At 45.5% G+C, this 12,144-nt stretch overlaps 1 protein-coding gene across 1 annotated transcript in view; it reads left to right on the top strand.

Moving 5' to 3' along the window:
* Positions 1 to 11,905, top strand: part of VAT1L (vesicle amine transport 1 like) — a 135,697-nt gene extending 123,792 nt beyond the window's left edge. Inside the window, exons 8-9 of the mRNA XM_045986700.1 lie at positions 7,177 to 7,260; positions 9,324 to 11,905. Of these exons, the coding sequence (XP_045842656.1) occupies positions 7,177 to 7,260; positions 9,324 to 9,422 (183 nt within the window). The 3' untranslated portion in view covers positions 9,423 to 11,905. The remainder of the gene's footprint in view (positions 1 to 7,176; positions 7,261 to 9,323) is intronic.
* Positions 11,906 to 12,144: the final 239 nt, after the last annotated feature.

Raw genomic sequence — 12,144 nt, 5'->3', positions numbered from 1 at the left:
CCCATGGGCAACTGGTCCAGAAGAGCAGGCGACTGAATCGTTTTTCTGTCTTCCCAAGTAGGTCAACCCACGGTCCCTGACATTTTACTTTTTTGGTCACTCTTCCATCTAGGTCAAAATCTGGGGGCTCGCTCACTTGAGACTCCTGGAGCTACTTGACAAGACACAGAAATTCCAGATTCCAAGTCCACTTGCGATGAATGTGTTACTTTTCAACACCCGCCGTGTATTTTCAGTCATCGCAAAGATGGCTGTTGTTAATGGGAGTAACCTTCCCCAGATGACAAGGGCAGATGTGCTTCTTGATTATTGTATTAATTATTGATTATTGTATTAATTATTGATTATTGTATTACTCATTTCTTCCTTTTCAAACCTTTTAATTTATCACCTAATAGGCACAGTGATCATCTTAATTTTTTCCCCTATTTTAGGTGGCTAGGCTTATTATTATTCATGGCACAAGCCAAATGCTTTGATTATTAAGTGGTGTCATTTGTACCCTAATGACTTTGTGCCTTTCACACCATTCAAAAGGAAATTGAAGACCATGAAACATTAAATGAGATCCCAACAAAGACTGAGCATTGTTAACTTTCATCACTCAAGTGTGAAAAAAAGTGGCCTACTCAGCTAGAAGGCAACTGGAGGTGGAAAGACAGTCGAGATTTGCATGGTCAGTGCGGCCACCGCATCCTTGGAAACCCTTTGGAATACAGCACCGCAGGTCCCAACCACGCTTGCCGGCACCTTGCCCCACACTCAGGTTTGCTCTTTTGTCGCCCTCTGGGTCCCTTCTCAGCCTCTCCTTTCCCATTCTGCCTCTTCTGCTTGGAATGGGCCCTCTTCTTTTTTGTCTTAGTTACTCCCTACTCATCCTTTAAATCCCAGCTCAGTTACCACCTCAGGGAAGCTCTCCCTGGCCTTCCTTGCCAGATCAAATCCCCTATCCACACTCTCGTAACACCATCTTAGAATCATCAAGTGGCCATCTTGCACTGATCCGAGTCATTCTCTGCCTGTGTCTCCCACAAGACCATACACTTCATGAGGGCAGGGGATCTTGTAGGTGTTCACTCACCATTGTCTTCCCAGCCTTCCGGAAACCCTGCCTCTCCTCTCCTAGTTCCACTGCAGACAGAAATAAGAATGACCGAAACTATGCTCCTCTGCAAACATGGTCTGACCCCGTTCGCTTTCCCGTAGCTCGTGCTTGAATGCCGTCTTGAATGCCAGCGGACTTTGTTGGAGCAGGAACCAAGGGTACAGGATCAGTTCGGATGGGTTGCGATCCACAGGGGCTAAATAAACAGATCAAGAACACATTTTTTAGATTGTGAGGTTCTTTTTACTATGACTAACCTATTTAATAAGCAAAACTGTGAGGACGTCAGGACAGAGAGAGCGTATCTGTTTCATCCATTAGACACAGCTCCTGAACAGGGCTTTGGCATTGTTTGAGTGAGTGACTGCATGAATGGACGGAGAGAAGAGCCGTTTTGTTTAACGTATTAAGAAGGTGAGGAGCAGGGATGAAGCAACTTGCTGGAATGACCCGCATGAGTCAGAGCAGAGCCTCAGACTCACTGATGATCTCACTGCCTCCTGCCACCATCCACTTCGGGTGGCACCAAGGTAGCCTCCCAAGGACAGGAAGTATCAGAAAACGCTCAGGCAGCCTCTGTGCTCAGGATCCTGGCACCGTGAGATGTTTTAATGATGTGACTCAAATTTCCTCCCACTGTCTGGATGGGACACCAGCAGAATCCCTAGCCCTGGAAAATCCAGCTGCCAACATCAAATCTGGCCAGCTGCACAGCCGGCGGTCGTATCTCGGACTGGATGTGAGGGACCATGGCCCTCATGACAAACAGACTCCCCTAGGCCACCCAGACAGCACTGAGCAGGCCACCAAGAGGCAGCTGCCTGGGCCAGGGGCTGTGGGATGAGGGCCAGAGGAAACAGAAACCTCTTGTGTGGCTCAGCCACATGGCATCTCACTCTCTCCACATACCCACTTGCTCATTCATTCATTCATTCATTCTGGAGGCTATCGTATGCGAAATACTCCTATGCACTGGGGTCCCTGAGGTTGGTGCCACTGTCCTACCATCTGGAGCTGCGCTCCCCAGTATGGCCGACGGGAGCCACCTGCAGCCACTGGGCACTTGAAGAGTGGCTCATCTGAATTGAAACATGTTGTAAGTCAAGTATACCCTGGATTCCAAACACATTGTACAAACGGGGGGAAAAATGGTGCCTGGGTGGCTCAGTGGGTTAAGCCTCTGCCTTCGGCTTAGGTCATGGTCTCAGGCTCCTGGGATCAAGCCCCACATTGGGCTCTCTGCTCAGTGGGGAGCCTGCTTCCCCCACCCCCTCTGCCTGCCTCTCTGCCTATTTGTGATCTCTGTCTCTCTGTCAAATAAATAAATAAAATCTTAAAAAAAAATTAAAAACAAAAAGGAGGAAAAAGGGATATAAAATATCTCATTAAGGCTTTATTATATTGAGTATATACTGAAGTGATAATATTTTGGATAGATTTAGTTAAAGAGAATATTTTATTAAAATTAATTTCACCAGTTTCTTTTTACATTTGTTAACGGGAGTAACTAGAGAAATTTTATTATTTTTTATTTTTTTTTTACAAAGATTTTATTTATTTATTTGACAGACAGATCACAAGTAGGCAGAGAAAGAGGAGGAAGCAGGATCCCTGCTAAGCAGAGATTTCCCCATGCGGGGCTCGATCCTAGGACCCTGGGATCATGACCTGAGCTGAAGGAGAGGCTTTAACCCACTGAGCCACCCGGGTGCCCCAAGTAGAGAAATTTTAGAACCTCTGTAGCTCACTTCCTATTTCTACTGCACGACGCTGGTCTAGAGAGTTGTACTGTAGAGAAGAGGGGCTAAGTTCTAAACTGGGGTAAGGGTGACATTACTAGCTGGCCCAAGGGGCCAAGGGAGCCCAAAGGAGACTTGGCCTGAACTGCAAGGGGCAGGGGTGGGGAATGCAGAGCAGCTTCCAAGGGTTCACATCTAAACCAGCCACAGGACAAATATGAGTTAGCTCCAGGACCAGCGCACTCCAGGAAGGAGCCCAATCTACACAGAGGGACACAGCTGAGAAGCCCAGGGAGCTTCAGATAAGTCTCCAGTGGCCGGAGACCAGGAGGTATATGAGAAACCAGAAGGAGCGACCGACGTCAGCTCCGGAAGATCAAGTCCAGTGCTGCCCAGCAGAAGTCCCATGAGAGCCACGCACGAATTTTCAGTTTTGTTGTAATCACATTCAGAAAAATAAGAGTAAAACTGTGATAAAAAGGAACGTCCTCACAGTTTTACTTTTCACTTTAGTGATATGTTTTACTTAACCCAGAATATTTAACACGTTATCCTTGCAATACGTGACGGATGTCAACAATTCTGAATGAGACAGGGCACAGTCTGTCTTATTAGGTCTTTGAAGTTGGCCAGCTGCTTTACACTGAAGTCTGTGTTGGCCCCCGTTCAAGGGTCCGGTGGCCCCCGTGACTCGTGGCTCCTGCGTTCGGCAGTGCAGGTGTACTAGGCTTTTCTCGAATGCAACGGGAAAAGGTTTAAGCAGAAGTGTATCTCAGAAAAATGCCAGCCCCGGGAGAGAACAAGCAGCTTTCTGGAGGTTGTCACCACCACCGGCTTTTGGGCACTGTCACCCACTGAGGTGGCTCGGTTTAGAAACTGGTAATTTGGGAGCAAGGTCTCTTTCTGCAGACTCTACCTTGCGATGGGATTATCTCAGGCAGCTTTGGAGAGCAGAGGCAGAGCCCTGTCCCAGGTTTTGTCCAGAGTCCTGAAAAGGGGGAACTGTTCTCTCTCAGCTCCCAAGCGGTTCCAAGTGGTTCTACCCGCCTTTGAGATGGTGACCGGGGGCAGAGTCCTTCGATTTTCACCTTTGGGTTTCTCTTCTGTGAACCCGAGGTGTGCAGATAAAAAGCAATGTATGTACCTCAGACATTAAGCAAAGCCTCATACTGTGCCTGGTAAAGAATTGCTCAAAAGATTGTAATTCTTTCCTCTAAGCTGTCATCAAAAGGACTCTTTCACACTCCAAGAGCAGCGTAAGAGGATGTCAACGCAGACAGCATGGCTGGGGATCAGACTACTTCAGTCACCTCTTAGGAAGACTCCTAACCCTTTCTCTATCCCCCACAGAAGAAATGTCAAGGAATCAGTTCATTTCGCAGGGCCCCCTGGGTAGCACAGCTGGTTAAGCTCCTGACTCTTGGTTTCAGCTCAGGTCATGATCTCAGGGTCCTGGGACTGAGCCCCATGTCCCCTCCACTCTCAGTGCGGGGGCTGCCTGAGAGTCTCTCTCTCCTGGGCTCCCTCTGCCCCTCCCACTTGGGCGTACTCTCTCTTTCTCAAATAAATACATGAAATCTTAAAAAAAAAAAAAAAAGAAAGAAAGAAAGAAAGAAATGTCCTCAAAATATGTAGATTAGAGCCAGCCCTTCAGGGGGCTTTTTTTTCTATCATCACAATAAGCTGTAAATGGTAGGAAAACAGCTTTTCAGTTTCCGTGGGCTCTGTCTTATTGGAAAAGCAGCACAAAAATTGTTCTGAATCTCCAAGGAGCTACCAGGTGCTTAATGACTTGCCAGGGTAACCCACAACTGAATTCTGGGAAGTCATTATGTGAGGCATTACCTACCACCTTCCTCTGCCTTTGAGAATCAGAAGAAACACAATCTGGGTGAACTGGAAAAAGCATCGTTTTGAAGTCTGACAAATCTGAGTTTAAGCCACGATTCTGGCACTGATAGCCATATAATCTTTGGACGGATTGCTTATATCTTTGAGCCTCAAGGTACTTACCTGTAAAATGGGTATAATATAGATCTTGCAAGGTAAGAATGATGTAGGGGAAAATAAGAAGGCTACTTATCTACTGCAGCATAACAAATTAACCCCAAAACTTGGAGGCTTAAAACAACACTTCTGATCACACTTTATGTGGGTGAGGAATCTGGGCATGGTTTAGCTAGGTCCCTCAGCTTAGGATCTCCCAAGGTGTCAGCTAGGGATACAGTCTCATTTCCAGGCATAACAGGGGAAGAGGATCTGCTTCTGAGCTCTCCCATTGGTTGCTGGCAGGATCTAGTTCCTCATGGGCTTTTGGACGGAGCACATTGGTTCCCCACTGGCTGTTGGTGGGAGGTCTCCCTCAGTTTCTTGCCATGCGATCCTGTCTATAGGGCAGCTCACAACATGGCAGTTTGTGTCATCAGAGGAAGAAGGCAGGAAGAGTCAGAGAGAGAGATTATCAGACAGAAATCTGTCTTTTAAAACCTAGTCTTAGAGGTGACATCCCATCACTTTTGCTATATTTTACTGGTCAGAAGCAAGTTAGGAGTCCAGCCCACATCCAAGGGAAGGGGATTACATGGCCGTTAAGCGTCAGGAGGAAAGGACGGTTGGGAGCCATTTTGGAAGCTGTCCGCCATGATATTTAAACATTCTCAGTAAATAGTTGTTATGACCAGACATGACAGCATTTTGAAAAGCAGTGTTCGTCCAGAAATAAAAGAAATATACTGGCGTATGTATTAGGGTCAGGAAGTTTAACAGTCTATATAAGACTAACAGTCTATAAAAGAAGCTGATGCTAACCAATGCTAGGTTTTCCAAAGACTACATTTAAAGATGCATTTAGCTTATATTAAATACTGATTTGAATTTCATAATCAAATAGCAATGTTTGGAGTTAAAAGGCACTAATTTCCCCTACCTAATGTTTTTTCATATATCCAAATCCCTTTCTAGCTATTTTAGGATGTCCATAGCAGATGTATGGGGATATAAATAAAAACATGCATCTCGGTTTTCTCAGTTAGCAATATTATGAAGGCTTTTAATCCTGCTGTACATTCTTCAACAATCAGCAGTTTAATAGCGACATAATATTTCTATTCCATTGATAAATGTAAGAGCTGTGGTTTACTTAACCATTCCCTTGTTCTTAGATATACAAGTTGCTTCAGTGTTTTGCCATTAAAAGCAAAGCCGTGATTGAGTATCCTTCGTGTGGCGAGTTTTTCCCCCCCACAACTTGGATTATGTCTTTAGGATAAGTCCCAGAAAAGCAATCAGAGTATGCACACTTTAATGGCTCTGTCAAGTTTTTATCCAAATGAGAAGAGAGCTTTGGTTTTTGAAGCAAACACTACTCCATCAGCCCCAGACTGAATTCCTTCAAGACAGGCGTCCTAGCTTACTTAGAACAAAACAAAAACAAACAAACAAAATCATGGTGTCTAGCCTGCAAGGACATTTGATGAATATTTTGTGGACTGAATGAGTGAACAAAAATATTTAAAACTCTGAGACTTTAGGAAAAATATTTAGGGTAGATCTCTTGTAACTTTTTTAAAATGAAGAGCTGTATTTCCATTTAGATTTCACTAAGAGATGTGGAGGACCTATTCATGCCCAGTGTTGGGTCGTGGTACCCTCTCCTCATCTCATTTTATCCTCAAAGCACCCCGACAGCTCATTCTCCGCACAACTACAGAATGAAATGCTCAAGCGCAAATCTGATGAGGGCACACGCCTGCCTTTTTTAGAGGGACTTGATTTGACAAGCCCCTGTCATTTACAGGAAAACTAGGGCTTCTTCTCTGGGGAGAATACTATCTGGAGAAATCGCTACTTAGCTGGAAACAAAATTTCCAGCCCATAACCAGGAATAGCCAAAGGGAATTTTCCTGAGTATTCGTTAGCCTAGGCAATGGGTCATTTTGGTTAAACTATAAATCAGAGTTATGTGCCATTTTGGTAAGCAGGGCACAACTGACTGAAAAAAAATAATTTTACCGGTCAAAATTTACTCTGGCTGATGTGCCCTGTGTCTCTTAGAACTTAGTAGTACTCTCCTCCCCACCCACTCCATCCCACCCCACCCCGACTTGTTTTTTAAGAAAATTTATTCTTATTGCAGGAACTATCACCTTCATTCCTTAGACCCAGAAGACCAAGCTGCTTGCTCAAGCTCCTGTTTGCACTCACTGTTCCAAACCACCACTGGCTTAGCGGCTAACCTTGAACCACAGCGTCCCCACGTGGGCAGCGAGTGGTTTGGCTTTTCCACCTGGGCGATTTCTCACCCAACCAGCGCTTCTCTTTTTCTCCTCTCAGGTGAAGGAGGCCATGCAACGGATCCACGACCGGGGGAACATCGGCAAATTAATTCTCGATGTGGAGAAGACCCCGACTCCCCTGGTGAGTCAAAAGCAGAGGGTTCGCTCAGTTCAACACAAAAGGGCCTATCCGGTGCTGGCACAGGTCAGGTAGGGGGAAATAAAAGCAGTTCTGGCTTGCGGCAGACCAGCGTAATCAAATGATTGTGCAAATGAGTGATGAGTCCCAGAACTGGGACACAGGCTAAAACAGAAAGGAAGATGCTCCAGTGAGAGCGTTTCAAGAGCAATCTGAGGACAGTCAGGAAAGGACAGGATCGATCTGTGTCTATTGCAAGTGCTGTCTCTTGGCTGCCATAAGTGGGAGGGATTCCTGGTAAATCGAATAAATTCACATTCACATATTCAACAGAAGGATGCCACCTGCCTCTGAGATGCCTCCTGATGATTGCACTGATTTTGCTTCCTTTAGTCAGGATGACACCCTCACATCCAGGGATCCCACCAGGAGTAAAGCATGTCATGCTCACACCCTAACCCTCTTGCAAGGGCCACTTGCAAATGGTGGGCAATGTAGTGTGGTGGTCAACACACAGAGTGCCATCGGACTGCGTGGATTTGAAACCTGGTTCTGATCTCTCATGTGAGACCCTGGGTGATTATTCTGCCGCTCGGTCTTCAGTATCCCCATAAACTAGAGATCAATCAGTTCTCACAAGTCAGGTGGAATGATACAAATAAGGCATTGGCTGGTTCATACTAAGTTCTAGGAAAGGTTTAGCAAAGAAAATACTTAGGAAGGGTTTTTTTATTTGTTTGCTTTCTCACCTGTTTTGTTTTAAACCTGCATGAGGCATTTGTAAAAGAGAAAGAACTAAAAATCTTTACATGTTTTACTGTGTGTGTTTCCTTTTTGTTTTGTTTTGTTTAAGTGTTTACTTGGGTTTTGTAACCTTAATGTAGTTCAGGGATCATAGTCATTTCACTCAATGAAGGATGACTTCAGGAGAGGGCATTTTACAAAATGCAAGTGACTGATAACAATAGGTACTTTGTTTATTAAGTGCTTCCTAAGTCTCAGGACTCTGCCAGCAAATGTTTGAAGGCAGATGAGGGGTTGAAACCAGGGAGAACAGGGCTAGGCCCCAGGTTTTCTGTACACCTATGTTGTTCTTAAAACACATAACCAGATCTATTTTACCCTACCAGTAGAGGAGATCTAGAGCCATCCTGGGCAGTTTGTTGCTTTTAAGCAGGAGAGTTGGCATCAGCTTCCTGCCTGTCTCCATAACATGAGGTCCTCCTCTTGGGCCCTCGAGCTTTATGAAGGCCTCTTTGACCATGGGGGTCTGTGAGCAGAGCAGGAGCTGAAAATCCCAACTCTGAGTGTAAGAGCTCAGGGCCTGCCTTGGCATGTGCTGTGGTCCTTGTTCCGCAGTCTCAGGAGGGCTCTTATGAGGCTTTGGCTGGAAACAAAGTAGACATCTTCACAGAAAGGCCATTCCAATGATGGGGATGTAGACAACAAAGTAGATACACACAGCTGTTAGTGTTCTGGCTCTTAGGAAGTGACAGCATCAGGATTTGAACCCTGGCCAGTCTGTGCTGTGGCTGCTATGAGTGTCCCCATTCCCCCGGCACCTGACCCCTCTGAGAGCCTCCAGCCACAGGAGCGTGTTTGGACAGTATGTATACAACTGGCCAGAGATGTCGGGGAGATAACCCACCGTGGCCATTCCCTGGCTTCCTACCCCTCATGTGGAACAACTGTGAGATGTGTCCCTCACTGGCTCCCAGTGGTCCCCAGCACGAATGAGCCCCAGCTGCCCACAGTAGGAGCCTACTTATTAACACACCGTGTGCCGACTTCGCTGCCTTTTCTGCCTCATCTCCTCCCTCCTTACCTGTGCTTCCTGGAATCATCTCCCAAATTCCAAATATTTGCACTCAAATCCTTATCTCAAGAGTCTGCTTCTTAGGACATCCAACATCAGCCAGCCAGCACCACACTGCCTTCCTGGGGAAGAAAGCGACCCTAACTCTTAGCCCTCAAAGAAGTCCTTCCCAAGGGGCCTTCCTCAGATGCATGAAGAAGGTTAAGAGACAGACTGCAGACCCTCTAAAACATCCTCTGTTGACTTGCAGATGGCCAACGACAGCACAGAGACCAGCGAGGCGGGAGAAGAGGAGGAGGACCATGAGGGGGACAGCGAGAACAAGGAGCGGATGCCCTTTATCCAGTAACCCAGGACCCAGGCTGGAGAATGTGAAGGATGATTTGGAACAAGAGGAGCCGGTCAAGAAAGCTCTTCTGTGCCCCAGTGAACAAATGCTGTAGTCCACTGTGTGTTGTGTTTGTCTGCAGTCAGCTGAGCTAAAAGCTGTTGATCACTGTTGTTTCTGAAATTAAGTGCCAAGCCCATCCCATGCAGTATTATGTCCCTCCCCCATCTGTGTATTACACTCTCCCCTCTCTCCTACTTCAAAACCATCCATCTTTGGGTCCTTCTTGACAGTTCTAGAACAGCCTTGCAAATTAATACGAGCCCACAGGCCCAATGCCTATGAGACCAGACATGGGCAAAGACAAGTTTGGATTGAAAGGTGTCATCACAAAAGCACTGTCCAGATCCTAGAATTCTTCAGGCCAGTGACACTTTTTGCTGCCAGGCACCCATGATTCTGACAAGGGCACTTGCCAATGTGGCTGGCAGAAGGAGGGTAGGCCAGGAGGTGCTTTTATAAGCCTATACATTTAGGATCTCTCCAAATAGTACTTTCCCTCTCCCCATTTAGGAGGCAACTTCCTTGTATCCATTCAGTCGTTTATTGGTCAAAAAGGTTGAACCACTCTCCTCTCAGCCTCTGATGCTTGATCCACTCACGGGTTTTTAACCATCAACACAGGGAAGTAGATGTGGATTTTTCAGGACAGAAGATGGGTCAACAGCGTGAGTCTGAGGATCGGCCACAGACACTTCTCCTCTGAAACCAGGCCTCACGAACAAAATCCTCCCCCCTGCCCTCCATATAGGTTTTCTATTAATTTCAAGAAAGCTCACCACATGTGGGACTATTTCAGAAGTCATTACTGAGATTTGCCTACGTCTGCACACTTCCATGAGCATTACCGATTTCGCTCTTTCAATTCCAGGTAGTTAACAGCTGCCTTGGCCGAGGATCCCCCAAGGAAGACCTCCCTTGTAGACCATATTAGGAAAAAGAAATCAATGAGTATCTCTTTTCTTGCCAAAGCATGTTCTGACATGTAACAAACTCTAGCGATACAATCAGCTGATGTTCAGTATCTGATGCCAAATGCGCAGTTCCTCTCCTCTAAAATATAAAATTATGGTGCAGGCTCTTTGCAAGCCCCTGCTTTTTGGAATTCAGGGACCAAACTACTTGATTATACACCACTGTCTAATTTTCCAGCTCCTAAACTCTTAAGAAACCCCACACCCCGCCCCACCACATGTCTTGAGGTGAACAGTTCCCCTGAAGGATGAGAGAGAGGCTCGATGTCTCCACAAGGGGGGTCCTTAGTCCCGCCTCTCACTTTGGCTCAAAGGGTGACTCTTTCACTCACAAACAAGATGGAGACACAAGGAGCCCCCATGATCAGCACCCTCCTCCTTCACTTTGTCTTCTGGAAGACCTTGGAGGGCTCCTGATTGCCCCATCTCTCCACCAGTGAGCCTTAGGGAAGACCCAACTCTTTCCCCAAACGATGGGAAGGAAGGCATTCCAGCAATTACCTTTTTATTTCCAAAGTCCTTTTGTAACAAATATCACCTCATTAATCATGTTCTTTTTTCCTATCCTAAGCTTGTGATGGTGACTTATTTATGCCAAATATTTATCTGAAGGGAGTTTCTCCTCATTGTGAATGTACGTGTAAAATATGGGGACAAGAAAGGGTGCTGCCATCTGATGAGCAGAGATGAGAGTATCTCAGAAGAAGACACTCACATCATCTGTTCATACCCCAGGACTCACCAATATTTCATTTCTGGGCCACTCAGAAAGGTAATGTGGAGGTTTATCACCCCCCCAACACTTGCACTAAACTCTGTGTTATAGGTCATTTCTCCCCTAACCAAGCTGACAATGAGGTTTTAAGAAGAACCACTACCCAAGTGACATTCCTGGTGAGCTGGACAGAAATGGCCTTTTCTAGGGTTGGGGTAACAAAGAACCATTGGCTAAATCAGGGCTGTCCTCTGCGAGGGGAGTGGGAATCCAAACAGCCTTTGTTCTGTCCAGAGGAGAGGCGTTTAAAAAAAAAAAAAAAAAAAGCATGCTTCCCCAGATCTGTTTTTCAACCAGCAAAATTAATACAGTCATCACAAATAATGGCAGTTGGCTAGAGAAAACCCTTTTGTCTCCTCAGAATACCGAGTCAGAAGAGTAAACTAGAGTTTGACTATCAAGGTCCAGTTATGCCATGAGAACAGGAGAAGAAAAATGCCAAAATTAGTAATTTAATGCACTCTCGTTTTAAGCACCTTCTTCCTGTCAAGTGATTGGTTTTCTGAAGGAAGTATAAAAAAAGTCTCAGTTTGCCTTAGAGGAACTGTGAAGGCTTCTCTGTCATTTGAACGTGATTGGAATGAACTGAAACATTGTCTAACGTATTTGTGGCTTTACAGCTTTTGTTACATTGTGCCTACAAAGCAAATTATGTTTACAGAAAATATATAAATAAAGTATTCAGCATAGCATAACCTCGCCTGGCCTTGGTGACTCCACTTAAATTGTTGTTGGAAGAGCAGCCCCACTGTTAAAATGGAAGAAGTGGGTCACTAATCAAGAAAAAAAAGAAATATGTGACAGAATTTTCAAATGAAAAAACTAAAGACTGTGTAGAGAAGATAGGAATCAAGATGAGACAAGCCTTTAAAAGAAACATTCGAACTCACTCAAGCAAGAAAGTATAACCACTAAATAACATAACTACTGAAGA

The sequence above is a fragment of the Meles meles genome, chromosome 19 (assembly GCF_922984935.1).
Source record: "Meles meles chromosome 19, mMelMel3.1 paternal haplotype, whole genome shotgun sequence".
In the NCBI taxonomy this organism is placed as follows: Eukaryota; Metazoa; Chordata; class Mammalia; order Carnivora; family Mustelidae; genus Meles; species Meles meles.
The sequence above is the reverse complement of the archived record's forward strand: the minus strand, read 5'-3'. Positions and strand labels throughout refer to the sequence as shown.